We start from the raw sequence: 27,770 nt of genomic DNA, 5'->3' as shown, positions 1-27,770 counted from the left end.
GCCGTATAGAGCAGAGAGGGTCACAGTGAAGGACATATAATGCAGAGTGTGTCACAGTGAGGAACATATAATGCAGAGTGTGTCACAGTGAGGACCATATAATGCAGAGTGTATCACAGTGACGGACATATAATGCAGAGTGAATCACAGTGAGGGCCATATAATGGTGAGCGTGTCACAGTGAGGAACATATAAAGCAGAGTGCGTCACAGTGAGGGAAAAATAATGCAGAGTGCGTCACAGAGAGGGACATATAAAGCAGAGTGTGTCACAGTGAGGGAAATATAATGCAGAGTGCATCACAGTGAGAGCAATATAATGCAGAGTGTGTCACAGTGAGGGACATATAATGCAGAGTGTGTCACAGTGAGGGACCCATAGTGCAGAGAGTATCACAGTGAGGACCATATAAAGCAGAGAGCATCACAGTGAGGGACTTATAAAGCAGAGTGCATCACAGAGAGGGACATATAAAGCAGAGGGCATCACAGTGAGGGACAAATAATGCAGAGTGTGTCACAGTGAGTGCCATACAGAGCGGAGAGCGTCACAGTGAGGGACATATAATGCAGAGTGCTTCACAGAGAGGGCCATATAATGAAGAATGTCACAGTGAGGGCCATATAAAGCAGAGCGTGTCACAGTGAGGGACATATAATGCAGAGTGTGTCACAGTGAGGACCATATAATGCAGAGTGTATCACAGTGACGGACATATAATGCAGAGTGAATCACAGTGAGGGCCATATAATGGTGAGCGTGTCACAGTGAGGAACATATAAAGCAGAGTGCGTCACAGTGAGGGAAAAATAATGCAGAGTGCGTCACAGAGAGGGACATATAAAGCAGAGTGTGTCACAGTGAGGGAAATATAATGCAGAGTGCATCACAGTGAGAGCAATATAATGCAGAGTGTGTCACAGTGAGGGACATATAATGCAGAGTGTGTCACAGTGAGGGACCCATAGTGCAGAGAGTATCACAGTGAGGACCATATAAAGCAGAGAGCATCACAGTGAGGGACTTATAAAGCAGAGTGCATCACAGAGAGGGACATATAAAGCAGAGGGCATCACAGTGAGGGACAAATAATGCAGAGTGTGTCACAGTGAGTGCCATATAGAGCGGAGAGCGTCACAGTGAGGGACATATAATGCAGAGTGCTTCACAGAGAGGGCCATATAATGAAGAATGTCACAGTGAGGGCCATATAAAGCAGAGCGTGTCACAGTGAGGGACATATAATGCAGAGTGTGTCACAGTGAGGGCCATATAATGCAGAGCGTGTCACAGTCAGGGACATATAATGCAGAGTCTGTCACAGTGAGGGAGATAAAGCAGAGTGAATCAAAGTGAGGGCCATATAATGCAGAGCATGTCACAGTGAGTGCCATATAGAGCAGAGAGCGTCACAGTGAGGGACATATAATGCACATTGTGTCACAGTGAGGACCATATAATGCAGAGTGTCACAGTGAGGGCCATATAATGCAGAGTGCGTCACAGTGAGGGCCATATAATGCAGAGTGCGTCACAGTGAGGTAGATAAAGCAGAGTGAATCAAAGTGATGGCCATATAATGCAGAGCGTGTCACAGTGAGGGACATATAATGCAGATTGTGTCACAGTGAGGGTCATATACTGCAGAGTGTCACAGTGAGGGCCACATAATGCAAAGTGCATCACAGTGAGGGCCATATAATGCAGAGTTCGTCACAGTGAGGGACATATAATGCAGAGCATGTCACAGTGAGGGACAACTAATGCAGAGCATGTCACATTGAGGGCCATATAGAGCAGAGTGCGTCACAGTGAGGGACATATAATGCAGAGTGCATCACAGTGAGGTCATATAATGCAGAGTGTTTCACAGTCCGGGACATATAATGCAGAGTGTTTCACAGTGAATGACATACAAAGCAGAGTGTGTCATAGTGAGGGACATATAATGCAGATTGTCTCACAGTGAGGGCCATAAAATGCAGTGTGTCACAGTGAGGGCTATATAATGCAGAGTGCGTCACAGTGAGGACCATATAATGCAGAGTGCATCACAGTGAGGGACATATAATGCAGAGTGCGTCACAGTGAGGGACATATAATGGAGAGTGTGTCAAAGTGAGGGCCATAGAGAACAGATATCATCACAGTGAGGGACATATAATGTAGAGTTCGTCACAGTGAGGACATATAAAGCAGAGTGCATCGCAGTGAGGGACATATAATGCAGAGTTTTTCACAGTGAGGGACATATAATGCAGAGTGTGTCACAGTGAGGGACATATAAAGCAGAGTGCATCACAGTGAAGGCCATATAATGCAGAGTGCGTCACAGTGAGGGAGATGTAATGCAGAGTGTGTCACAGTGAGGGACATATGATGCAGAGTGTGTCACTGTGAGGGACATATAATGCAGAGCATGTCACAGTGAGGGCCATTTAGAGCAGAGAGCCTCACAGTGAGGGACATATAATGCAGAGTGCATCACAGTGAGGGACATATAATGCAGAGTGCGTCACAGTGAGGGACATATAATGCAGAGTGCATCACAGTGAGGGACATATAATGCAGAGTGTTTCACAGTTCGGGACATATAATGCAGAGTGTTTCACAGTGAATGACATACAAAGCAGAGTGTGTCATAGTGAGGGACATATAATGCAGATTGTCTCACAGTGAGGGCCATAAAATGCAGTGTGTCACAGTGAGGGCTATATAATGCAGAGTGCGTCACAGTGAGGACCATATAATGCAGAGTGCATCACAGTGAGGGACATATAATGCAGAGTGCGTCACAGTGAGGGACATATAATGGAGAGTGTGTCAAAGTGAGGGCCATAGAGAACAGATATCATCACAGTGAGGGACATATAATGTAGAGTTCGTCACAGTGAGGACATATAAAGCAGAGTGCATCGCAGTGAGGGAAATATAATGCAGAGTTTTTCACAGTGAGGGACATATAATGCAGAGTGTGTCACAGTGAGGGACATATAAAGCAGAGTGCATCACAGTGAAGGCCATATAATGCAGAGTGCGTCACAGTGAGGGAGATGTAATGCAGAGTGCGTCACAGTGAGGGACATATGATGCAGAGTGTGTCACTGTGAGGGACATATAATGCAGAGCATGTCACAGTGAGGGCCATTTAGAGCAGAGAGCCTCACAGTGAAGGACATATAATGCAGAGTGCATCACAGTGAGGGACATATAATGCAGAGTGCGTCACAGTGAGGGACATATAATGCAGAGTGCATCACAGTGAGGGACATATAATGCAGAGTGTTTCACAGTCCGGGACATATAATGCAGAGTGTTTCACAGTGAATGACATACAAAGCAGAGTGTGTCATAGTGAGGGACATATAATGCAGATTGTCTCACAGTGAGGGCCATAAAATGCAGTGTGTCACAGTGAGGGCTATATAATGCAGAGTGCGTCACAGTGAGGACCATATAATGCAGAGTGCATCACAGTGAGGGACATATAATGCAGAGTGCGTCACAGTGAGGGACATATAATGGAGAGTGTGTCAAAGTGAGGGCCATAGAGAACAGAGATCATCACAGTGAGGGACATATAATGTAGAGTTCGTCACAGTGAGGACATATAAAGCAGAGTGCATCGCAGTGAGGGACATATAATGCAGAGTTTTTCACAGTGAGGGACATATAATGCAGAGTGTGTCACAGTGAGGGACATATAAAGCAGAGTGCATCACAGTGAAGGCCATATAATGCAGAGTGCGTCACAGTGAGGGAGATGTAATGCAGAGTGCGTCACAGTGAGGGACATATGATGCAGAGTGTGTCACTGTGAGGGACATATAATGCAGAGCATGTCACAGTGAGGGCCATTTAGAGCAGAGAGCCTCACAGTGAGGGACATATAATGCAGAGTGCATCACAGTGAGGGACATATAATGCAGAGTGTTTCACAGTGAGGGACATATAATGCAGAGTGTCACAGTGAGGGACATATAATGCCGAGTGTTTCACAGTGAGGGACATATAAAGCAGAGTGTGTCATAGTGAGGGACATATAATGCAGAGAGTGTCACTGTGAGGGCCATATAATGCAGTGTGTCACAGTGAGGGCCATAAAATGCAGAGTGTGTCACAGTGAGGACCATAAAATGCAGAGTGCGTCACAGTGAGGGACATATAATGCAGAGTGCATCACAGTGAGGGACATATAATGGAGAGTGTGTCACAGTGAGGGCCATATAGAGCAGAGAGCATCACAGTGAGGGACATATAATGCAGAGTTCGTCACAGTGAGGACATATAAAGCAGAGTGCATCGCAGTGAGTGACATATAATGCAGAGTTTTTCACAGTGAGGGACATATAATGCAGAGTGTGTCACAGTGAGGGACATATAAAGCAGAGTGCATCACAGTGAGGGCCATATAATGCAGAGTGCGTCACAGTGAGGGACATATAATGCAGAGTGCATCACAGTGAGGGACATATGATGCAGAGTGTGTCACAGTGAGGGACATATAATGCAGAGCATGTCACAGTGAGGGCCATTTAGAGCAGAGAGCCTCACAGTGAGGGACATATAATGCAGAGTGCATCACAGTGAGGGACATAGAATGCAGAGTGTTTCACAGTGAGGGACATATAATGCAGAGTGTCACAGTGAGGGACATATAAAGCAGAGTTTGTCACAGTGAGGGACATATAATGCAGAGTGTGTCACATTGAGGGCCATATAGAGCAGAGAGCTTCACAGTGAGGGACATATAATGCAGAGTGCGTCATAGTGAGGGACATATAATGCATAGTGCATCACTGTGATGGACATATAAAGCAGAGTGCGTCACAGTGAGGGACATATAATGCAGAGTTCGTCACAGTGAGGGACATATAATGCAGAGTGCATCACAGTGAGGTACATATAAAGCAGTGTGCTTCACTGTGAGGGCCATATAATGCAGAGTGTGTCACAGTGAGGGACATATAAAGCTGAGTGCATGACAGTTAGTGCCATATAGTACAGAGTGTGCAGCAGTGAGCTCCATAAAACACAGAACAGTGATCTGTGACCCACATATAACTTATAACACAGTTAATATAAACACACCCCTTACACACATACACATAAAATGAATACTACCCCCCCCACACACACACACACTACATTAGTACACCATGACCATCCCCTTAGATGATATTGGCACTTACCTGTTCTGGAAGAAGTTATATGGTCCCTGCTGGGCCTGGGCTCCATGGCACAGGATAGGAGAGGAAATAGAAGAGCCTGTGAGATAATGACAGAGAAGAGACTGGAGAGGAAGGGGTGGGGACCCAGGGTTAGGGGGCATGGTCTCAGGCAGGGAAACGAGTGGGCATGTATGTAGTATAAACAGGAGGGGATGGGGACTCGGGGGGAGGGGATGGTCTCAGGCATAGTGACAGCCTGGTCAGAGCGAGGATAAGAAGGAGCCACAGTCAGACTACTCGAGGCCAGCGCGCAGAGCTGAGCACTACTGTAATAAGAAGTCAGTGTGTAACTCATTATCAGTACTGCCGGCTGCAAGCCCCTTCATTGTCGTGGGGCCCAGTGCATTGCACCGCTAACAGTACTGAGCCACTGGATGCCCCTTAGGCATTCCAAATGCCCTAGGCATTTGCCTAGAATGCCTATGCCTAGGGCTGGCTCTGGTTAAAACTACAAATATTTATAGCATGTAGGGGAATATAATTACACAAAGAATTAAAAAGAGAATCTTTCATATAAAAAAAATTATAAAAAGGGCCACAGTATGTAACCTAAGTCCAACTCAGGCAGCAAGATGCTGAAAAGATAAACAAAATTACTTTAGGATGCTATAGGGTCTATGTAGTAAGGGTAAAAAAGGGGTAAAAATGGTAAAGGCAGAGAAAATCCCTGTACATACTACTTCTCATGTGCTAAAGGGATTTTCTCTGTCTGCAGTCTGTCAGAGCTAAGTGCAAGCAAGAATATTGCTTTGCACCTGGGTCACTTAGCACTGCCTTGGCCAACTATGGCAGCTCTAAGTGTCCCATATGTTACAAGAGGTCACTTACCGTCATGTGTCTTCTCCAGTTCCAGCTTCGCTTCCTCTTGCTGGCGTTATCTCCATCTCCTCAATGGAAAAGCAGGAAGTGCTTTTTGTCATTTTGCTCATTTGTTAATAAAGTTTTAAAGGTCATTGCTGCAGCTGCTGGCCGTGAAACAGTGTGAGTCACACACAGCAATGTCAGCTTTTACCGTCGAGGGAGTGACTTAATGTTCACTTTACTCGACTGGTCTATCTTTAGTAACAGCTGCGGTAGCCAGCTCCTGCTTTGCGGAGGTAGCAGGCAAAGCAGGAACGGCTTTATCTCCATGCCAAATGGAGTTTTAGTACATAGGGCCTGATTCAGAGCCGGACACAATTAGCGCTCGCTCGTCCAGAAAGTAGGTGTGGCTATTCAAATGAACCGTTCGCTCCTTGCGGTCTGTTCACGCCTCTAGGTCTGAACGAGCGAACAAAACTTGAGGTCGTTTTTTGGAAAACTACTCCCCCTGGCCACTTGCATCCTACGTCATGTCCGCTATTTATTAGATTAATCGAGTACATTGACCAGCGTATAAACTGCTCGCTATTCTTGTGGTTGGTTTTTGCTACCACAATCTTGCGAGTAGTTCTGGCTATAAAATAACCCAGTGACGTGGTCAATGATGCTGCTGTTTTAATTATGCACACCCATAAAACGCCCATTTTGACCTTTAAGCATGCCTGCGTTCGGATCTCCACTCCCCGTTTTCAAGCACCTTCCCCTGTTGCCACCCACATACGCCTCTTTCTGTCACTCAAATTATCAGGCATTCGCTATTTTGCGAGCACATGAATTTCGACTGCACTGACTGGTTCGCGCATGCGTATAACGATCCATACGCATGCGCAGTTGGGCAAACTTCGCTTGGAGCGAACGAGCGGCCGCTTACGAGCGCCTCTGAATCAGGCCCATAGACCCTTATGTCTTTGCAAAGTCAAATAAATTTCAGCACCCTGTTATCTGTTTCATAAAGTACATTAGTAATGAAATCAGGAATGAAGCAAGACTTTCTATCATTAGGGGTAAAGACTCAGCTCGCCAACCCTCACCACATACTGGGCCTGATTCAGACCCGGTCGCAAGCGCTGAGCGCTCACAACTGGGTCGATGGTGGCCCAGAGCGCATGCGCACGACGGAGCCGGCTCTGTCGTGCGTATGCGTGAGACCCGGATAGCGACGGGCAATTCGTCACTCCGGGTCTCGCACCAAAGCGGGCGTGCTGTCAATTTTGAGTGACAGCACACCCCCTTTGGTGGGTGGGCTGGGCAGGTGGCTGCCCAAACGGAGGCTTTCCCATGTGAACGCCTACCGTTTGGGGCCGACCCCACTGACATCACAAGTGATGTCAGTGGAGAGATTCTGGCTTTGTTAGAGCCAAAATCTCTCTGGGGTTTGCGGCAATGAGACCCTACCACAAGCATCTCATCGCAAGCCCGATGGTCGCGATGGTCTTGACCATCGCGACCATCTTCCTGGCCGCTCGCTATAGCTGTGGGTGGCCACCCACAGCTATGCGAGCGGCCAGGAGGCCGTTCTAAAAAAAAAAAATACCGGCCCTGATTCAGAGCGAGTGCTATGTCAGAGCGACCGGCTCTGAATCAGGGCCACAATCCCTGCCCTGTAGATAGAAAATCACAGTGATCACCATACAACTAATACAGAATTGCAGTGAGCATTGCTATGACCACAATATAATGCAGAAAACATCACAGTGACCACGATATAATGCAAAGAACATCACAGTGGAATGCAAAGAACATGACAGTAGCTACCATATAATACATATAGTATGGCAGTGAACACAATTTAATGCAGAGAATATCACAATGAACACATTCAATACATAGATTATCGTATTGAGCATCACAGTACTGCAATATAATGCAGAGACCATCACAGTGACCTCCATATAATATAGAGAGTATCTGTGACCACCTTACAATATATAAAGCATCATTGAACACCATATAACACATAGGTGTGTGACTGCCATATAATAGAATATTTTTGATTGCTTATAAGATCATTCCCTCATTACTAATTAACCCTTCCTCAAAAAACACTCGTAGTAGCTACTTCAACATCATTGTAACAAACCGATTAATTACCTACGTAATCCACATTATTAATTAGCCCCAACATCATCAAATAATTCCATATATTTACATTAACCCCTTAATTACCTCCATCAGGGCAGGATGTATCAAAGCATAAAGGACCTTGGCCCTCATTCAGAGCCGTTCGCTATTTGCGGTCGTTCGTTCAAAAACAAGGGGTGGCTATTCAAATGATCCGTTCGCAAATTGCAGTCTGTTCACACCTCTAAGTCTGAACGAGCGAGCAAAACATACGCTCGTTTATTTGTTAAAAACGCCCCCTGGCCGCTCGCACCATACGTCATGTCCGCTATTTATTAGATTAATCGAGTACATCGACCAGCGTATGAACTGCTCGCTATTCTTATGGTTGGTGTTTGCTACCACAAATTTGCGAGCAGTTATGGCTATAAAATAACCCAGTGACGTGGTCAATGACGCTGCTGTATTAATTATGCACACCCATAATACGCCCGTTTTGACCTTAAAGCACGCCTGCGTTCGGATCTCCACTCCCCATTTTCAAGCACCTTCCCCTGTTACCACCCACATACGCCTCATTCTGTCACTCAAAATAGCAGGCACTCGCTATATAGCGTACAAACGATTTTTGGCCGCACTGACTGGTTCGCGCATGCGTACTAAAAACCGTACGCATGCGCAGATGTGCAAACATCGCTCGGAGCGAGCGTACTGCCGCTAACGAGCGGCTCTGAATGAGGGCCCTTATTCTGAGGCGGTCGTTAGTTGCAAGCGGTCGCACTGAATCAGGGCGGCCGCTTGCATCCTGAATGACCGCCTCCTTGTCGATCGTTAAGCTGTGGGTTACTACCCACAGCTTAACGACCGACCAGGTTGATGGTCGCGATGGTGATCACCATCGCGACCATCGGGGCTTATGACCAGACCCTAAGGTTGCAGGAAGCTCCCCACTGACATCACTGATGATGTCATTCCGGCCGCCCACAAAACGGTAGGCATTCTTTAAGGAACGCATCTGTTTTGGAAACCACCCCCCGGCCTGGCCTACCAAACGGGGCAAGCTATCGATCAACATTGACAGCCGCCCCTTTGGTAGCGAGCTCCGGAGCAACAGAATTTTTCTGCCGCTCCAGGGCTTGCGCACACACAATGCGGCCGCTGCGAGTGCGGAGGACTAACCATCGAGTCAGTTACAAGCGCATCGGCGCTTGCGACCGACTCTGAATAAGGTCCAAAATGTATTAAAACCTCCAAAAAACTGCTGTTTACTGTAATAAGTATTGTTCCCCATGTGTATTAAAAGAGTTATCTGCTGCAGACCCATAGCACAGCAAGCCCCACAGAATTGTAAGAGGCAGCAATGTACTCATGTGCAGCAAGCTCCAGAAAGCTAAACAGCAATTGAGGGCCTGATTCAGCAAGGATTGCTATTGCAATTATGCACACAATCGGCTGATTGTTGCATTCTGCACATGCATGAACACCCCGCGATTGCAGTGACTACGCAGACCCATCACAGAATGTTTGACAGGAAATACCCTTTGGGGTTGGTGATGGGGGGGTGGTCATCAAAACACAGGCATGCCAGTGCATTTGAATACTGTTGCAGGGGCATGCATAAATTATCCACTGCCATGCCATACGCAGCTTGGGCTTGCACTGCATGCGATGAGGTCAGCAATTCCTGAGTAAGGTCAGACCATGTGCAAGTGTGCATGAGGCTACGATTGTACTCGATGTTACCTATGGTTTCGCAGTCTTGCTAAGTATTATGGATGTGTACGGAGGTAAAGTGGGCATCCTTATGTTAGGCTGCATATGGCATTGCGATTGCAATCATTAGCATATATTTGCAGTGAGACTGCATGCATAATCACTATTGTGATCGCAATAGCGATCTTTGCTGAATCAGGCCCTGTGTTCAGTAAGCAGGAAGTATAAAGGAGCAGCCTGTCAGGCAGAGCCCATTGGGAATGCTGTCAGTGAACAGGAGAAGGATATATGTAGACAGAGAAGAGTGCAGCCTTTTGCTGCAGTTATGGGTTTTGCTAAGGAATAGCTAACTGTGAGTCTCTTTCACTAGTTTTTAAGTTTGTCCCATAACTTTTTGTGTTTTATCTCCCCCAAAATGAAAGTACTTTTTTGGGGTGTCCTGAAGTCTTTTTTTGTTATTTTTTTATGCAGATATCCTTAGAGGGGTTGTCCCATGGGTGCTGGGCATTTTTTTTTTTTTCATTTGTACGCCAAAACCCCAATTCTGCACTTTTTTCTGATGGGTATTCATAGGAAAAAAATTTTCGCCTATTACATTGTATTGCGTTTTCGCACCGGCGAGAACACGCCGAAATTGAATATTGGAATAAATTAAATCGGCGAAAATGACATCATCAGCGAAAAAGTATTGCCGAAACTGACTTTTCGCTTCTAATTGAATAAGGCCCACAGTATGAACATCTGATTAAGAAGTCCAATTTGTCCCTTCTATATTGAGTGACATTTTATAATCTCCTTTACGTTGTGCTTCATTTTTAGTCCTATTTGCTTACATTCTGCATTCCCTCTACTTTATGTTTGACCCAACTTTTTCATTGTCTGCCCTTCTTTGGTCTATTCCCATTTGTTGCTTGTTTGTTCTTTTGTCTCCGGTGCTTCTCCTCCTTTTCTCTCTGAGATGTCTACCATATACATTTTGTCTGATAACCTCTTGTAACCCTCTTCTTTTGCATGTCTCTCCCTGCATCCTTATCTTTCGATGTGGCATTTATTATTCCTTAAGAACAGTCGGTGTTTTTTCACTCCTGCAGTTCCATCACAGCCTGTTTTTGAAATTCACGAGGCTTTCACATTATCAGTTTTTGAAGAAGCAATGTGCTGTGGCATAATTGCACAGCAATCCGGCAATAAATTGAAAGTTGAACATTTTCTGAAACTGACAAATAGACTGCTCTAGAGCTGAAGGAGTGAGACAGCTCAGCTTAGATCAATGTAAATGTAATTGGAATAAACTATATAATATACAGTATTAATAGTGTATCATTTTTGCTAGAAAGCACCTGTCTGCTCAATTCACATTAAAGGTGCTTTATATAAAAGTGTTTTGGTGCTAATAATTAAAATATATATAACCATAATAGTGGCTTGCTTCAAAAACTATATTTGATATGGGTTAGATTTCAGAAGTTTTTTAGGAACAACATTTTAGATTAACAATGGGGCAGATGGAGCTACAGCTCCAGGCCTCCACATAAAAATATGCTCATCATCATGATGGCATGATGATGACCAACTGCCTGGCTGGCCACACAGTTGGCTATAAATCATAAATATTAAAATAGTTTTTATAGCATTCTAACAAAACGGTGATATTCTCTTTTTTATGTATATAGGGAGAAAATGGGACTGATAGTGTAGGGGGTTTACATGCCTACATGAAATTGGCCACCCCCACACAGCACTGGTCACAGCTTCTCCTCTTCTCAGTATAGGCCCTTGAACATTTTTAGCCCCCGGCCCATGTGGCCCTTCATCCAGCCCTGACTGTAATGTCCTAAAAGGGGACCTGTTATAACTTCCTCATACATATTTTTTTTGTTTGCTTGCCTCCTCTAAATGTCATAGCTTTTGCTATGCTGCCTGGTTGGAAAAGCACAGAAGAGAGGTGATGGGTATCCTTTAAGCAGACTTATCTTATTTTCCAGAAAGTGCAGGAGACTCACAATTTTTTGAGTAGTCCTCTGCACCCCCAGAAAAGTGGGTGAATCTTCCACATCACGTCCACTACCTAGTGAAGTAGGCAGGATGGAGAGTTAGTATGTATGGACCCATGATTGGTGACTAAAATGGTGCAAATGGCATCATTTTAGCCTCACCTCTTCCTCACAGATCCATTACATTTTATAACAGCGGTGGTGGGGCCTAATGATGTGAGATCTGGTCCTGCCCCCTAATGAAACCAGCTGCATCTCCTCTCTGGGCTTCTCCCAGAGAGGAGCAACAAAATGTTTTGACTGTCAACATTTTGACTATGTTGACACTGACATAATGACTGACAAGAAAACTGAGCACATACTGTATGCAGAGAATAGTCATCCTCGCTGAATTGAGTATATCTGAGGAATATTAATTAAAAACCATTGCATCAAGAAAGCTTGAAACACTCATTGGAAATTAAGCATATCAAAAAGGAGTGACTTATTTAAACTAGTAGTGGCCAGATAAAGAATTGAAGTATCTATTGGGCATATCTGTTCAGATATTTCCTCATGATTTTGGCATATTTTACTTGATCTGTCATTCCAATGCGTTGGAATCGGCCAGATCCGGTAAAATATTGCTATGTGTGTGGGCACCTTGAGTTAAAGATTGTGGGGAAATGTATCAAGCATTGGAATGAGATAAAGTGGAGAAAGATAAAATACTAACCAATCAGCTTCTAACTGTCTTTTGTGACTGGTTGTTACTTTATGTATCTCCACTTTATCTCTCTCCAAGCCTTGATACAGTTCCCCCATTAGGTATAGAAAACACACTATGTATCTGGATAGAAAATTGGCAAAAATATTGCTTGTCGAGAGTATTTATCATCAATTCATCTTTTAACAAGAATAAGATTTATATAATGAATCCAGGGTTCTATTAGCAGACAAATGCCAATATTGTTTTATTGTTTTATAAATTATTTGGATGTTTGTGATATGATTAATAGTTATTTATAAATTGTATACATATCATGCAATGCTTTAGAAAATATTTAATAATTCTCATTAGTCCTTGCCCATGTGGACCTTGCAATCTATATGTCTTACCAGTCGGACACATCACACAGTAGAGTTAATTTTGACAGCAGTCAGTTAACATAGTATGTGTTTTGAGTGTGGGAAAAATAGCATTACTCAAAGAACACCCATACAAACATGGAGAATACATACATACTCTACAAAGATAAAGTCCTTGTTGGAATTGAACTCAAGATTCCAGTTAATGGGAGGCATGAATGCTACAATCACAGTAGTAAAAAAATATGCATGCATATATACTGGACAAGTATAAATGTATTAAATATCCATTCAGAATACTTTATAACAACCCAATCTTAAGGTCCACACAGAAAATACAATGTTTTGGCTGAAAGAACTTAAATTTTAGGTGTGAAAATTGTGGTTTTTTAGAATACACTTCAATTTGCAAGAATTTGTATTGGTGCAGACACAACTTTAACTTATGATTATATGTCTGTCAAAAGGCAGCAGAAAAGTTTGTTACTAAACTTGCAAAATATGTAATTGTTAACTTGAGGTTATGGATGTAAAATAAAGTATAAAACTAAATGGACAGACTTCTTGGGTAATTTGTTTGTAGCAATTGTCCACATTTTAGGTTACTAAAATTGTAAATGGTGCTCTCACATACATGACATTAATTTTCCTAATAAGTGGATTAAACCTGTGTGTTTTCTCTATACAAAAGCCAATAAATTGAACCCAGTTTGAATTTAGTTACTCTAAGTACTGTATAATTATAAGTCAACAGGCTGTGCTAATGTTGTGCTTCAATTTAATATTTTTCATGGCTGTATATTCACGATTGGTCTATAAGTTGTGACATGAATTGATATGTTGCATTTTCTACACATTAGTTCAGCTCACAGATTGTCTGCCACTATTGTATTTCAGGGTTTGGTAAATGCTTGTTTGATGATCGGAGAAGCATTACTGGTTAATATGCTGATAAAATGGTTTACTCAGTTTGGAAAGCAAGGGTCATTATAGATGTACATTAATTTCCTTCACTCTTTGAGGCTATTAAGACTTTAGTGACACTCATAAAAGGCAACAGACACATAGGTTTTGTTATATGTATTTATATTTACAGTACATTGTTTAATTTATCAGGAAAATTGAACATAGTGAATATACAACATTAGTTTGGGTGCTCCTCAAATGTGTCTTTAATTAATTAAATTAAAGCATTTTTACCTTGTAAATGTAACACTATATTGATGTTCTCTCCAAACTAATGAAAAATAAGAAGCAAAATCAAATTTTAAATGAATTAATGGATTTTGTTTCTGATAGTAATGTTGTTTCTTTGAACAAATAATAAAAGGAAATCTTAATAAACACCTTCTTATTTTCTTTCAAACTGTAGTGGAATATAAATGAAAATCTTTGTATTTAAATTTGTTACATTGAATAGCTTCAAAGACACAAATGATGCATCTGTTTTCAGTGCTATATATACTGTACTTATCTACAGTAAAGAAAAAAAACATATTTTAATACTGTACACTGGCACATAAAAATATCTTTCACATATAGTTTTACATCTTATTGCAGAAACAATTCCAGAGCAAAATAAATACATTTATATGGATTTCAGTTCATTTTAATAACTGTGGATATTAACAAATAAAAATGAGAACTAGTTTAAATGGGATGACCATCCAGCATGAAAAATACTTATCCTTTTCAAATATACGATATCTCTGAGACTTAATATAAAACCTTCAAGAGACGAGGAATGCGACAACAATACTATAGAGTAGGTGTGTGCACCGGCCACGTTTTGTGTTTTGGTTTTGGATCTGGATCTTTCTTCGTGTTTTGGATCTGGATTGGTTTTGCCAAAACCACCCTTCCGAGTTTTGGGTTCTGGGTTTTGTGTTTTGGATCTGTATTTTTTTGAAAAAAAGCATAAAAACAGCTAAAATCACAGAATTTGTGGATTTTTCTGCTCCTATGCTTTTATTAACCTCAATATCCACTCATTTCCAGTCTATTGTGAACACCTCACACCTCACAATAGTGTTTTTATGTCCAAAAGGTTGCACCGAGGTAGCTGGATGACTATGCTAAGCGACACGAGTGGGCGGCACAAACACGTGGCCCATCTAGGAGCGACACTGTACTGGCAGACAGGATGGCAGTTGGAAAAACTAGGCCCCAAACAGTACATAATGCAAAGAAAAAAAAGAGGTGCAAGATGGAATTGTCCTTGGGCCCTCCCACCCACCCTTATGTTGTATAAACAGGACATGCACATTTTAACAAACCAATCATTTCAGCGCCAGGGTCTGCCACACGACTGTGGCTGAAATGATTGGTTCATTTGGGCCCCCTCAAAACAAGCTGGCAATTAGTCTGTCCCTGCACAAACTGGCTCTACGGAGGCAAGATGTCGTCCTCATCCTCCTCGTCCATCGATTCCTCACCCTCTTCAGTGTTGTGTACATCCTCATCCTCAAAGAGTATTAATTCATCCCCGCTGGAATCCACTACCACAAGTCCCTCTGTATGTTCTGGAGGCTGGTCTCCCTGGAAGAGTTGATAATTCATTTTTATGAACATCATCTTCTCCACATTTTGTGGAAGCAACCTCCTACGCCTTTCACTGACAAGGTTCCCGGCTGCACTAAACACTCTTTCGGAGTACACACTGGAGGGGGGACAACTCGGGTAAAATAGAGCCAGTTTGTACAGGGGCAAATTGCCTCTTTTTCCTGCCAGTACAGGTACAGACTGTCTGACATGCCTACTTGTATGCTGTCACCGATGTAATCCTTTAACAGACAGATGCTCTCTTGTCGCGTCTGCTTTGAGGATGCACACAATTCACAAAGACAGAACAAAAAAGAATAATTTTTTATTTTTTGTGGAGCGCACTTTGAGGGTTACACCACCCTTTAACAGATAGATGCACGCTTGTTGCTGCTGCTTTGAGGATGCAGGTGCAGCTACTGCACATATATTTCACACACAAACACAAAAAAAGAAGATTATTTTATTTTGGTTGGAGCACACTTTGGGGGTTACACCACCCTTTAAGAGACAGATGCATGCTTGTCACTGCTGCTTTGAGGATGCAGGTGTGGCTATAGCCCACACAATTCACAAAGACAGAAAAAAAATGATTTTTTTATTTTTTGTGGAGCGCACTTTGAGGGTTACACCACCCTTTAACCGACAGACGCACGTTTGTCATTGCTGCTTTGAGGATGCAGGTGCTGTTACAGCCCACACAATTCACAAAGACAGGAAAAAAAATAGAAGAATTTTATATTTTTTTGGAGTGCACTTTGGGAGTTACAGCACCCTTTAACGGACAAGCCATCTGGCCCTTTACTTATGACACAGGCGCACACGCTTGCTGCTGCTCCTTTGTTGATGCACGTGCAGCCACAGTACACACAATTCACAAACACAGAAAATAATTCCTCCACCATTCTGTCAGTGGTGACAGTATCATATGCAGTGACAGTAGAAATGTCCGAAATTGACATTGTTGGCACGTCCTTCATTCCGGACCAGATGTCTAAACCGGCTCTTGACTTATGACACAGGCGCACGCTTGGCGCTGCTGCTGTGTTGATGCACGTACGGCTACTTCGCATACATTTCGCACACAAACACAGAAAAAAAAGAATTGTTTATTTTTTGTGGAGTGCACTTTGGGGGTTACACCACCCTTTAACAGACTTATGGGACACAGGCGCATGCTTGGCGCTGCTCCGTTGTTGATGCACGTGCAGCCACAGTGCACGCAATTCACAAACACAGAAAATATTTTTTTATTTTGTTTGGAGTGCACTTTGGGGGTTACACCACCCTTTAACAGATGAGCCAGCTGCCCCTTTACTTATGGGACACAGGTGAATGCTTGGTGCTGCTCCTTTGTTGATGCACGTGCAGCCACAGTGCACACAATTCACAAACATAGAAAATAATTTTTTATTTTGTTTGGAGTGCACTTTGGGGGTTACAGCACCCTTTAATGGACAGGCCAGCCGGCCCTTTACTTATGGGACACAGGTGCACGCTTGGTGCTGCTCCTTTGTTGATGCATGTGCAGCCACATTGCACACAATTCACAACACAGCCCAGTCAGCCCCTATGGACTGAGTGGTCACAGCCCCTATGGACAACAGCAGCACAACACAGCCCAGCCAGCCCTAGCTCCCACTCTCCCTCTTCACTGTCCACAGCCGGAGTGAGAAATGGAGCCGATGCGGGGACCTTTTACAGAATCCAAAACCCGTGAGATCTGGAAGGTGGGATGATGACGTTTTGCCTCGATTTCAGATCCGAGTCAGGCGGGAAAAGTTGAGCCTGACTCGGATCGGGGGGGCTCGGGGGGTTCATATTTCAGAAATCCGAACCCGCTCATCCCTACGATAGAGATGGTTGCCAGGACTATCTAAGCTGCTGAGAATGAGAGAGAGAGAGAAGTATCTTTAAAGTTGACTTTATTGGGGTTTCAATAAAAATCAATGTAAAGAAAATATCTCAGTACAATCTTAGCTATTTTTCAGGCCATGTACATACCTCACTATAAACTAGCAGGCTAATTTGAATGCCATTATCTTAGGAGCACATACATCCCATTAGACACACTTATTTGGGCAATCACAATTATCATAGGTGTGATTTACTGGAAAGACCATGACCTTGAGTAGAAATGGGCAGAATATATTGATGGGTAATGGTTTGTCACTATTGTCCTGGATTTCCTGTTGATAATGGTGGAAAATTTAAGAATTTCTTCCTATTATTTTATGTACATAAAAACACTAAAATACGATATCCATTGCAGAACATATAATTTTGGTTTCTAGTATTTGTTAATGCCTTGCTTAATTTGAAACAATGTACAGTGCATCCGGAAACTATTCACAACGCTTCACTTTTTACACATTTTGTTCTGTTACAGCCTTATTCCAAAATTAAATAAACTAATTTTTGTCCTCAAAATTCTACACACAATACCCCATAATGACAATGTGTAAAAAATTTTTTTGAGATTTTTGGAAATTAAATAAAAAAACACTAAGATATCACATGTACATAAGTATTCACGGTCTTTGCCATGAAGCTCAAAATGGAGCTCAGGTGCATCCTGTTTCCACTGATCATCCTTGAGATGTTCCTACAGCTTAATTGGAGTCCACCTCTGGTAAATTCAGTTGATTGGACATGATTTTGTAAGGCATACACCTGTTTATATAAGGTCCCACACTTGACAGTGCATGTCAGAGCACAAACCAAGCATGAAGTCCAAGGAATTGTCTGTAGACCTCCGAGCCAGGATTGTCTTAAGGCACAAATCTGGGGAAGGGTACAGAAGAATATCTGCTGCTTTGAAAGTCACAATGAGCACAGTGGCCTCCATCATCCATAAATGGAAGAAGTTCAGAACCACCAGGACTCTTGTTAGAGTTGGCTGGCCATCTAAACTGAGTGATTGGGGAAAAAAGGGCCCTAGTCAGGGAGGTGACCAAGAACCCGATGGTCACTCTGTCAGAGCTACAGCATTTCTCTGTGGAGAGAGGAGAGCTTTCCATAAGGACAACCATCTCTGCAGCAATCCACCAATCAGGCCTGTATGGTAGAGTGTCCAGATGGAAGCCCACCTGGAGTTTGAAAAAATGCACCTGAAGGACTCTCAGACCATGAGAGACAAAGATTGAACTTTTTGGCATGAATTCAAGGCTTTATGTTTTGAGGAAACCAGGCACCACTCATCACCAGGCCAATACCATCCCTACAGTGAAGCATGGTGGTGGCAGCATCTTGCTGTGGGGATGTTTTTCAGCAGCAGGAACTTGGAGACTAGTCAGGATAGAGGGAAAGATGAATGCAGCAATGTACAGAGACATCCTACTCCAGAGCGCTCTTGTCCTCAGACTGGGGTGACGGTTCCCAGCCAGAGTCCAGACTTGAATCCGATTGAACATCTCTGGAGAGATCTGTAAATGGCTGTGCACCGACGCTTCCCATCCAACCTGATGGAGCTTGAGAGGTGCTGCAAAGTGGAATGGGCAAAACTGCCCAAAGATAGGTGTGCCAAGCTTGTGGCATCATATTCAAAAACACTTGAGGCTCTAATTGCTGTCAAAAGTGCATCAACAAAGTATTGAGCAAAGTTTGTGAATACTTATGTACATGTGATTTCTTCATTATTTTTGTTTTAATTTGCAAATAATTGCAAAAAAACTTTTTACACGTTGTCATTATGGGGTATTATGTGTAGAATATTGAGGACAAAAATGAATTTATTCCATTTTGGAATAAGGCTGTAACATAATGTGTAAAAAGTGAAGCGTTGTGAATACTTTCCGTATGCACTGTATCTGGAAGTTTAATATATAAACAGTATGCAGTGCTTTTTTTGTAGTGGTGCTCAATGGTATGCACTACCAGCACATTTTTAGTTTAATTTTGCATTCTTATAACTAGTTCCATAAAGAGGAAGATATGATTTAAATTGTTTCAGAAATGAATAAAATATGTTTCTGAAGACTTGCCCAGAGTATAGAAGCTACTATACATTTTGTATCAACTTGTACATTTAAATGAATACCAACAGCAATTTAAGGGTGCAGGGAACCCCTAGATTGACACACCCTGTCCCTGATCCTGTAACATCATGACATCACAGAACAGCACTGTTGGAGCAGGAAGATCAGTCCTGTGTATACCCTGTGCTTCTATAGGTAGGGAGGAGCCTCTTCAGGCACCCTGTGAGCTGCTAAAGGTAAGGACAGGTCAGCAGCCCTTTGACCTTGACCTTGGCATAATGAGCAACAGATACCAGCTTCTTGTTTCTGAGTGCCAATACCTTTTTTATTAATAAAAAGAAAAGCACTGAATATAGGCATGATTTACAAAGGCTAATGCACATGATAGATCAATTCTAGCAAATGGCATTTTGTAAAAAAGCTCCTGCTCTGGTATATTAACATAACTTTAACAGTAACATAAGGTGTAGTTGCTGCTCCCACTGAATTTAGCTGGACAGTGTTTGGATCAGTGAGGTCTGTAGGCATAAAAAGGTAGATAGCTATTTTCAGAAAACAGTGAAAATATAACAGTGGCTTAGCAACGTTCCTAATAACAAAAGAAAAGATTACTTATATTTTTCTGCAAAGCAGCTATTTATGCATAGGCCGATGGTGTCACGTGTACAAATAACTGCCGTGTGTACTTTTGTGCGCTGAAAACTTATAAAATAATGCTGCGGATATTGTGAACTATAAAGGGGTAGATGCAGAGTTAACACTACATCGGTTTTCATAATGTAACTTGCAGGATTTCACTTCAAATCTTGCTAGGCCAAATTCAGTAAGAGTGTGCACATGCAGGTGTGGCACTTGCAGACCAGCCATTATGTGCATATTTTCTTGTTAGACAATATATGTATTGTACTTGCTACAAGGCAGAGCAAATATACCCTGATGATGATGTTTTGTAATAAACTAAGGACACGTAATGCTGATGCGCATCTCAAGATACATATTCCATAAATACGGAAACATTATATAATATATATAGCTTTTACTCTATATCACAAAGTCATTATCTAATAAAGTTATGTTAAATAAGCAAGTAACTGTGCTTTGAGAAACATTATTTAATGACTTGGCTTTTCCCCATTGTACATAGAGTACATGAGTAGCACATATGCAAAGGGTCAAAGTCCTGTCTCTGGAAGACAACATGGACCAAAGCACAAAAAGATATACAAATTATTGCTGTGCTGCTGTGTGATTTTTGAACAACTTTAAATCATGCTTACTTTTCATTGTTATTTTATCATCTTTTAGGTACACCAAAATGAAGACAGCCACCAATATCTATATTTTTAATCTTGCCCTAGCAGATGCCCTGGCAACAAGTACTCTGCCATTTCAAAGTGTGAACTATCTTATGGGAACGTGGCCCTTTGGTAATATTGTGTGTAAAATTGTTATATCAATAGACTACTATAATATGTTCACAAGTATTTTTACCCTCACTACAATGAGTGTTGACCGGTACATAGCCGTCTGCCATCCAGTGAAAGCTCTTGACTTCAGGACACCACGAAATGCTAAAATGGTTAATGTTTGCAATTGGATTCTTTCTTCAGCAATCGGTTTACCTGTAATGGTCATGGCAACAACAAAATATGAGAGAGGTGAGTAGAGTATAATGGTAAAAAAAAAAGAAATCAATATAATAATAATTATTACAACTCATATGCTAAATGTTAACCTACAAACTTTTTCTTGCTTATAGTACATAGAAAAGAGAATTTTTCAAATAATTACATTGTACTACATCCTCCAGATAACAGAAAGTAGGTCTCCTACCCCTACAGTCAAGCTATATTTATTGGTCCTCCAGCTGTAACAAGCACATTGTTATCAATACTGTATTAAAGTATGCATAATATTTCTAGAAGTAAACTACAGCCATACCTTGTGCACAGACATTCTGACTTAAAACTAAAGACAAATAATTGGATGATTGGAGCAAAAATCTGGTAAAGCGTGGCCAGGGCCGGCAACAGAAATCTCGGGGCCCAGTACACGGATGTCTCTGGTGGCCCCACCTTCTCACCACCAGCCCCATCCTTGCACCCACACATAACTCCCCTGCATGTATAATATGTGAAGATTGATAATGTTAACTGAAAGATATGCAAGCTTTTTAATAAAGTAAAATACACTATGACTTACCATGCTATCACTAATGATGCAGGCTGGTCTTCTTGCCTCAGGGGTAGGAGGGATGGCATCTGTAGCCAGCCATCCTTAGTCCTCAAATGGTTGGATATGTTTAGGGATACACAGCTGTGCTGCACTAACATAAGGAGAGCAACGTTCTAGGTCTACCCTGGACCTTAGTGATAAAGCATATAAATTGTAGGGTGAACGTGGTCACTGGGCGCTACCTTAGAAACTGATGAACCAATCTTGAAAATAAATCACTTAAAAGTACATATACCACTCCTATATAGTTATATTAGCATGTAAATGAACCGACCATTAAGTCAGATGTCATAAAAGTTAAAACATGCATATTTTTATTATAACTAAGACAATGGTAAAATAAATAAATAAAACTTTGCCAGGGTGGCTGCTTTACCAGATGGTTGGTTTAAATGGGCATTGGTGTTAATAATTTGAAGACAGATGGTCCGGATAACCTTGGTCCTCTCTGCCACTGCTTTAACCATCCTAGTCCACAGTCCCATTTGACCTCCTGGTTACCATTGTATTTCGGGACTCCCTTGTCCCTTTTTCAAGGCATCATTGGTTCATCAGTTTCTAAGGTAGCACCCAGTGACCACGTTCACCCTACAATTTATATCCTTAGTCCTCAGCCCCTCATCACCTTCCTCAAATTCAGCCTCTCATCACCATTCTTAGCCCAAAAGTCCCTTATCACCTTCTTCAGCCTCAGACCCTCATCATCTTCCTTAGCCCACAATCCCATTCACCTTGCTCAGCCCTTAGTTCCATCAGCTTCCCCAGCCTTCAGCTCCCTTCACCTTCCCCAGCCTTCAGCCCCCTTCACCAGCCTTCAACCCTTTTCACCTTCCCCAGCCTTCAACCCCCTTCACTTTCCCCAGCCTTCAGCCCCCTTCACCTTCCCCAGCCTTCAGCCCCCTTCATCCACAATCAGACTCTAACTCTGCCCCCAGCCCCTTCCTGCACACTCAGCCTCTTCCTGTGCATTCAGCCCCTTCCTATACCCCCAGCCCCTTCCTCTGCACACAGCCCCTTTCTCCGTACACAGGCACAGCGCTGTCCACTGTGTGCGGTGTGCTTGACTGACAGAGATGACGTGCAGCAGTGTGACCTATCACGTCATGCTGCTGCATTGCTTGAAGAGGTCATGTCTGGCCTGGGTCGCATCTGAGCCACTGGCAAGTTGAGCCCAGCACTGCCCGGGCCAGAGTACAAAAGAACAGGGCGGCGGATACGGATATCGGCGGTCGTGGCTGGAGCACTAAGTCTTCCATCCGTGGCCCCGCTTTGTGCCTGTCTGGACCTCGGGGACCCTCTGGACCTTGGGGCCCGGTAAGGGTGTACCCTTAGTCCCCCTCTGTCACCAGGCCTGTGTGCGGGTGCAAATGACAATTGAGCATTTGCTCCCAAACACTGGAAAATGGTCATTCACACAAATCGGTTAAATCCATTTGATTTAACCAATTTGTCTGATCAACCATTTTTGTCCATTTTCGAACATTTGGGAGCAGATTGTTGATTGTCATTTGCATCCATACATTATCAGATTTTCAGTCCTAACTAACAAGCCAACTAGTTGGATGGTTGGACAGATAATCTTAAAGTGTATGACCATCTTAAGAGAGATGACAGATAGATAGATAGATAGATAGATAGATAGATAGATAGATAGATAGATAGATAGATAGATAGATAGATAGATAGATAGATAGACAATGCCATCTCATATAAAAATATAATATTGTAATTTTTTCTTATGTTTCTAGCACAAATACAAATTTATTTAGATGCATTTTTCATAACATCCTAAAAGGGAGAGCCCATTTAACAACCTTTAACTACAAGACATTATATAGTTGTCCTATAGAATATCAAACAAATAAATGTTTTATGATATTGTGTTTTTCATCTTAATTTTATATACAGGGAGAACAAATTGGGATGATGTTTTATTTTCTAAAATAAAAAATTACCAAACTTAACAATGACACAAGTTACTTCAACCTAAAACCACATTAATGAAGATTGTTAGCACACACTTAAAAATGAAAGCTTCAATAAATGCAGAAGTAATTATATGTAAAATATTCTCAGTTAGAGATTAGAATTAATATGGTTAAAAATAATAATAAAACAAAGTTTACCGGAAAAGGATATAATCTGTAGGATTCAATCAGCAATTACTTTTTATCTGTTTAGTGCAAGTTAGATAATACATGTGAGTGCCTAATTGGTTTGCTGTAATTATTTATAACAAAATGAGCCTTATTGTCTAACTTACAATAGACAGATGAAAGCTGTTTAGCTGTTGATGTTCAGTGCATATTTTGAACCTAAATGCCATGATAATAGATAAACCCAAATAACTACAAGATAATGCAATACAATAAAATAAAACAAAGGTTGAGTAATCAGTAATACATTTCAGTAAAGTAGCTTAATATTTTATAGATTCTGCATGTGCATGTTCATTTTTTGACAATTCAAAGAGGAAAAAAAATATTGGTTTAGAAAGAAGAGATACCGTATTTGACAAGCTTATCGCATATTAGCAAAATATCTCTGTATGACATCAATTAAGGTCCTCGCAGATTCACTCCAAGGCTCAGGATTTAGAATTTCACAGACACTCTTTTACTGTAGCTAAAATGGAAAATGGAATGAAATTTAGCAGAACATTCTGTCCAATTAATTTCATGGATCATTCCTCTGGATGTGAATCACACATTTCAGCTTTTATCTAGTTTTGTACAGGACAAAATATATTTGAACAACTAGCATAGCTCTAGTACATGTACGTCAGTTTCTTTGAAAAGAGCATCCGAATTCAACTGTGTGGTATTAGAATTTTCATTATACGATGTAAAAAGCTTCATCATGAACATAAGCTAAATATTTATATCACATTCTAGTTAAAGCATGATGTACAGTATATCAACATTTTAAAATTATATATTTTTTGTTTCCATGTATTGGTTAACATTTGACAATTATTAACTAACATTATGTATTTACAGTTAATTAAATATTACAAAATGGTATAGAATACAGTAAAATAAACTGATTAAATTATACCTCTGATATCAACAAATAATACAAGTAGACCATTATGTTAAAACAGTTCCCATTTTTTCTTCCAAGAAAATAGTTTGTATTATTACATTTTCTTGAAAAATAAATGATGAGCTCCTTTGTTGGTAGTGCCATACTGGTTTAAATACTAGTATTAGTACAATGAAATGGGCAAATACTATTTTGTTAAATGAAAAGTTAACTAAGTCTTTAACATAATATTATAATTAAACCACTTAACTTACAATTTGTTTTAAACAAACGGCACTTGAACATTGTCAATTTGTTTTATTTAATTATGTTAAAAACATATTTTTTAAAATGAATTCAAATATTTTATTGAAAACAGCTGAGTGTGTGTCAGGGAGAACTGATGTTCAGTCCCCCATACTGCAGCTGATCTCTGCATTTGCAGAGATCAGCCAATTAGTGCTTGGGAAAACTGAGATCCCCTCCTCACACTTTTGTCCCCAGCTCATGCACTCCAGACTGCTGTTCGCATGGAATTTTGTGCCGCGATTCCGATAGAGGTGTTGGCGGCCACTACATCAGTGCCTGGGGAGACTGGGAAAACCATTTTGTGCATGTGCAGAATGTATTAAATTTTTAAAAGCTGGTGAGTTGACCTCACCAGTTAAGTGGTAAATGTAAAGTCCAATTTTTGCAGTAGGAGACCTGGGGGTATATTTACTAAAGTGCAGGTTTTTAGAAGTGGAGCTGTTACCCTTAGCAACCAATCAGATTCTAGCTGTTATCGTCTAGAAGGTGCTAGAAAAAATGTTAAATAGAATCTGATTGGTTGCTATGGGCAACATCTCACTTTAAAAGACCCACACTTTAGTAAATATACCCCCTAGTGTTGCATTTACTTTTATTAGCATCTTATACTTCACACATAGGGGGTCAATTGAGAACATGCCATTCATGCCAATACATTCAATTTTGGGGAACTCTAGTAAAAGGAAGAGGCAGTTTCTGCAACTCAAGTACTCCCAACTGCAAGTGCAAATGCTGATGTAGTACTGGCAAATGCACACTAGTGGGTGCTACTTTCTCATACCATTTACATTATTTTCTTATTGTTACAAATATTAGTTAAAGAATGACAGTGGGAAAGGATCCTAAGTGGGATTAGTGCAGAATAAACTTTTTGTTCACTTGGGGGCTGATTCAGAGTTGGGAGCACAGCAAGACAAATTAGTAAATTTGCACCTTTGCAAAAACCTTGTTGTACTGCAGGTGGAGCAGTTTTAAAATGTGAATTGAGATTTATAATTCAAAGGAATAAAAAAAAAAAATATGTGTAAAAACTAAAAATAAAGCTGTCCAGCATTTCTGTGCTATGTGCAAAATCTGACAGTATTTACCCTGCTTACAAAAAAAAAAGTATATTTGCACCGCCCGCACTGTGGCATTTGCCCAGGTGCAAATCAGCCCCTGAGTCTTTTAAAAGCCATAGATATTTATTTTATAATTTCTCAAAAGAAATGCATACTGTACATAACTGCTATCAAACCAATAAAATAGAACTGTTATACAAGAAACATACTGACACATTTCATTCACTTTTCTTTAGGTTCCACTGATTGTGCTGTTATATTTCCACATCCATCGTGGTACTGGGATAACCTTATGAAAATATGTGTTTTCATTTTTGCTTTTATAATGCCAGTCCTTATTATAACAGTGTGCTATGGAATGATGATCTTACGACTCAAGAGTGTCCGCATGCTTTCTGGGTCCAAAGAGAAAGACAGAAATCTCAGAAGAATCACCAGGATGGTGCTTGTTGTAGTGGCCGTGTTCATTGTCTGTTGGACTCCAATTCACATTTATGTGATCATTAAAGCCTTGATCAGTGTCCCTCCTTCTCTCTTTCAGACAGTGACTTGGCACGTGTGTATTGCTCTTGGTTACACAAACAGCTGCCTTAATCCTGTCCTTTATGCTTTTCTGGATGAAAACTTTAAGAGATGCTTCAGAGAATTTTGCATTCCTACATCTTCAACCATTGAGCAGCAGAACTCTACCCGCATGCGTCACAATACACGTGACCATGTGTCCACTGCTAACACGGTGGATAGGACTAACCATCAGGTATGACTAGCCGTGGAAATGTCTTCCCTGGATTCAGGAGTTCCTGCAGGAGATGACATGACTTCAGAAGTTACTCAGATAACTACAGGGCTTTAATTTACTGATGACATTAGGCAAGATTGTATTTATGTTTGGTAAGCATAACACCCATGCACTTTTTAAAATGGAAGTTGAAGATTGTCACTGCCCAGAGTTTATACTTTTGCCAACAAGGCAACATGCATATGTTGCATCTAATATATTTATAGTAAAATTGTAAATAACAAGATGATAAGTGGTACAAGGCTTAAATGAGAATACTGTAAATAATGCAGGATGAGGTGTTTGGTAATTTTTTTTTATGGAGAAAAGGGGTTTCAGAGCTACATATGAAAATAATTGATCAAAATATGAAAATCTATAACATAAACTATAAAGTGTGAGTTTCTGTAGGCACATAAAGACAAAAAAGCATTATGTATGTACTGTAAATAAGCTTTATATAACACAATTTTAGTGCCAACTTAAAAACATTTTTTTTTAATTCTGTAATTCAAATGAGTGATAAATTACATTGAAAGCATGAACATACTACAAATAGGAATAGCCATTTTGGTAGAGAAGCCAGTCTACCAAACATAGGACAATAACATATTGAAAACTTTATATATCGTAGTATTTGTTGGTTTGTCACTCAGAGAGAATATGTATAATATATAAATAACTGAAAAGCCATAAGACAAGACAAAGAAAAATGTAGAATCAGCATGTTGTCAAAATAGACAAGCCAAACCATTAACAATACATCAATGTATTTATTAGGATATGGTATTTTTACTAACAAATACCATATACTTTTATACAATTCTTTAAGATTTTATTTCACCTTAAATAGTTAAAAATATAGAACTTATTAACAACTAAGATGCACAATGTGATGTTGACACTGCAGGGAAGCT

General features: G+C 41.1%; 1 protein-coding gene across 1 annotated transcript in view; it reads left to right on the top strand.

The window, feature by feature from the left end:
• The window catches only part of OPRM1 (opioid receptor mu 1), a 105,885-nt gene extending 79,047 nt beyond the window's left edge, over nt 1–26,838 (top strand). Inside the window, exons 2-3 of the mRNA XM_088474487.1 lie at nt 20,752–21,104; nt 26,312–26,838. Coding sequence (XP_088330613.1) covers nt 20,752–21,104; nt 26,312–26,838 — 880 coding nt within the window. The remainder of the gene's footprint in view (nt 1–20,751; nt 21,105–26,311) is intronic.
• Nucleotides 26,839–27,770: the final 932 nt, after the last annotated feature.

This window comes from Taudactylus pleione, unplaced genomic scaffold, assembly GCF_031769625.1.
Source record: "Taudactylus pleione unplaced genomic scaffold, aTauple2 ptg000154l, whole genome shotgun sequence".
NCBI lineage: Eukaryota > Metazoa > Chordata > Amphibia > Anura > Myobatrachidae > Taudactylus > Taudactylus pleione.
Note: the sequence above shows the minus strand (reverse complement) of the source record. Positions and strands in the feature narration are given on the sequence as shown.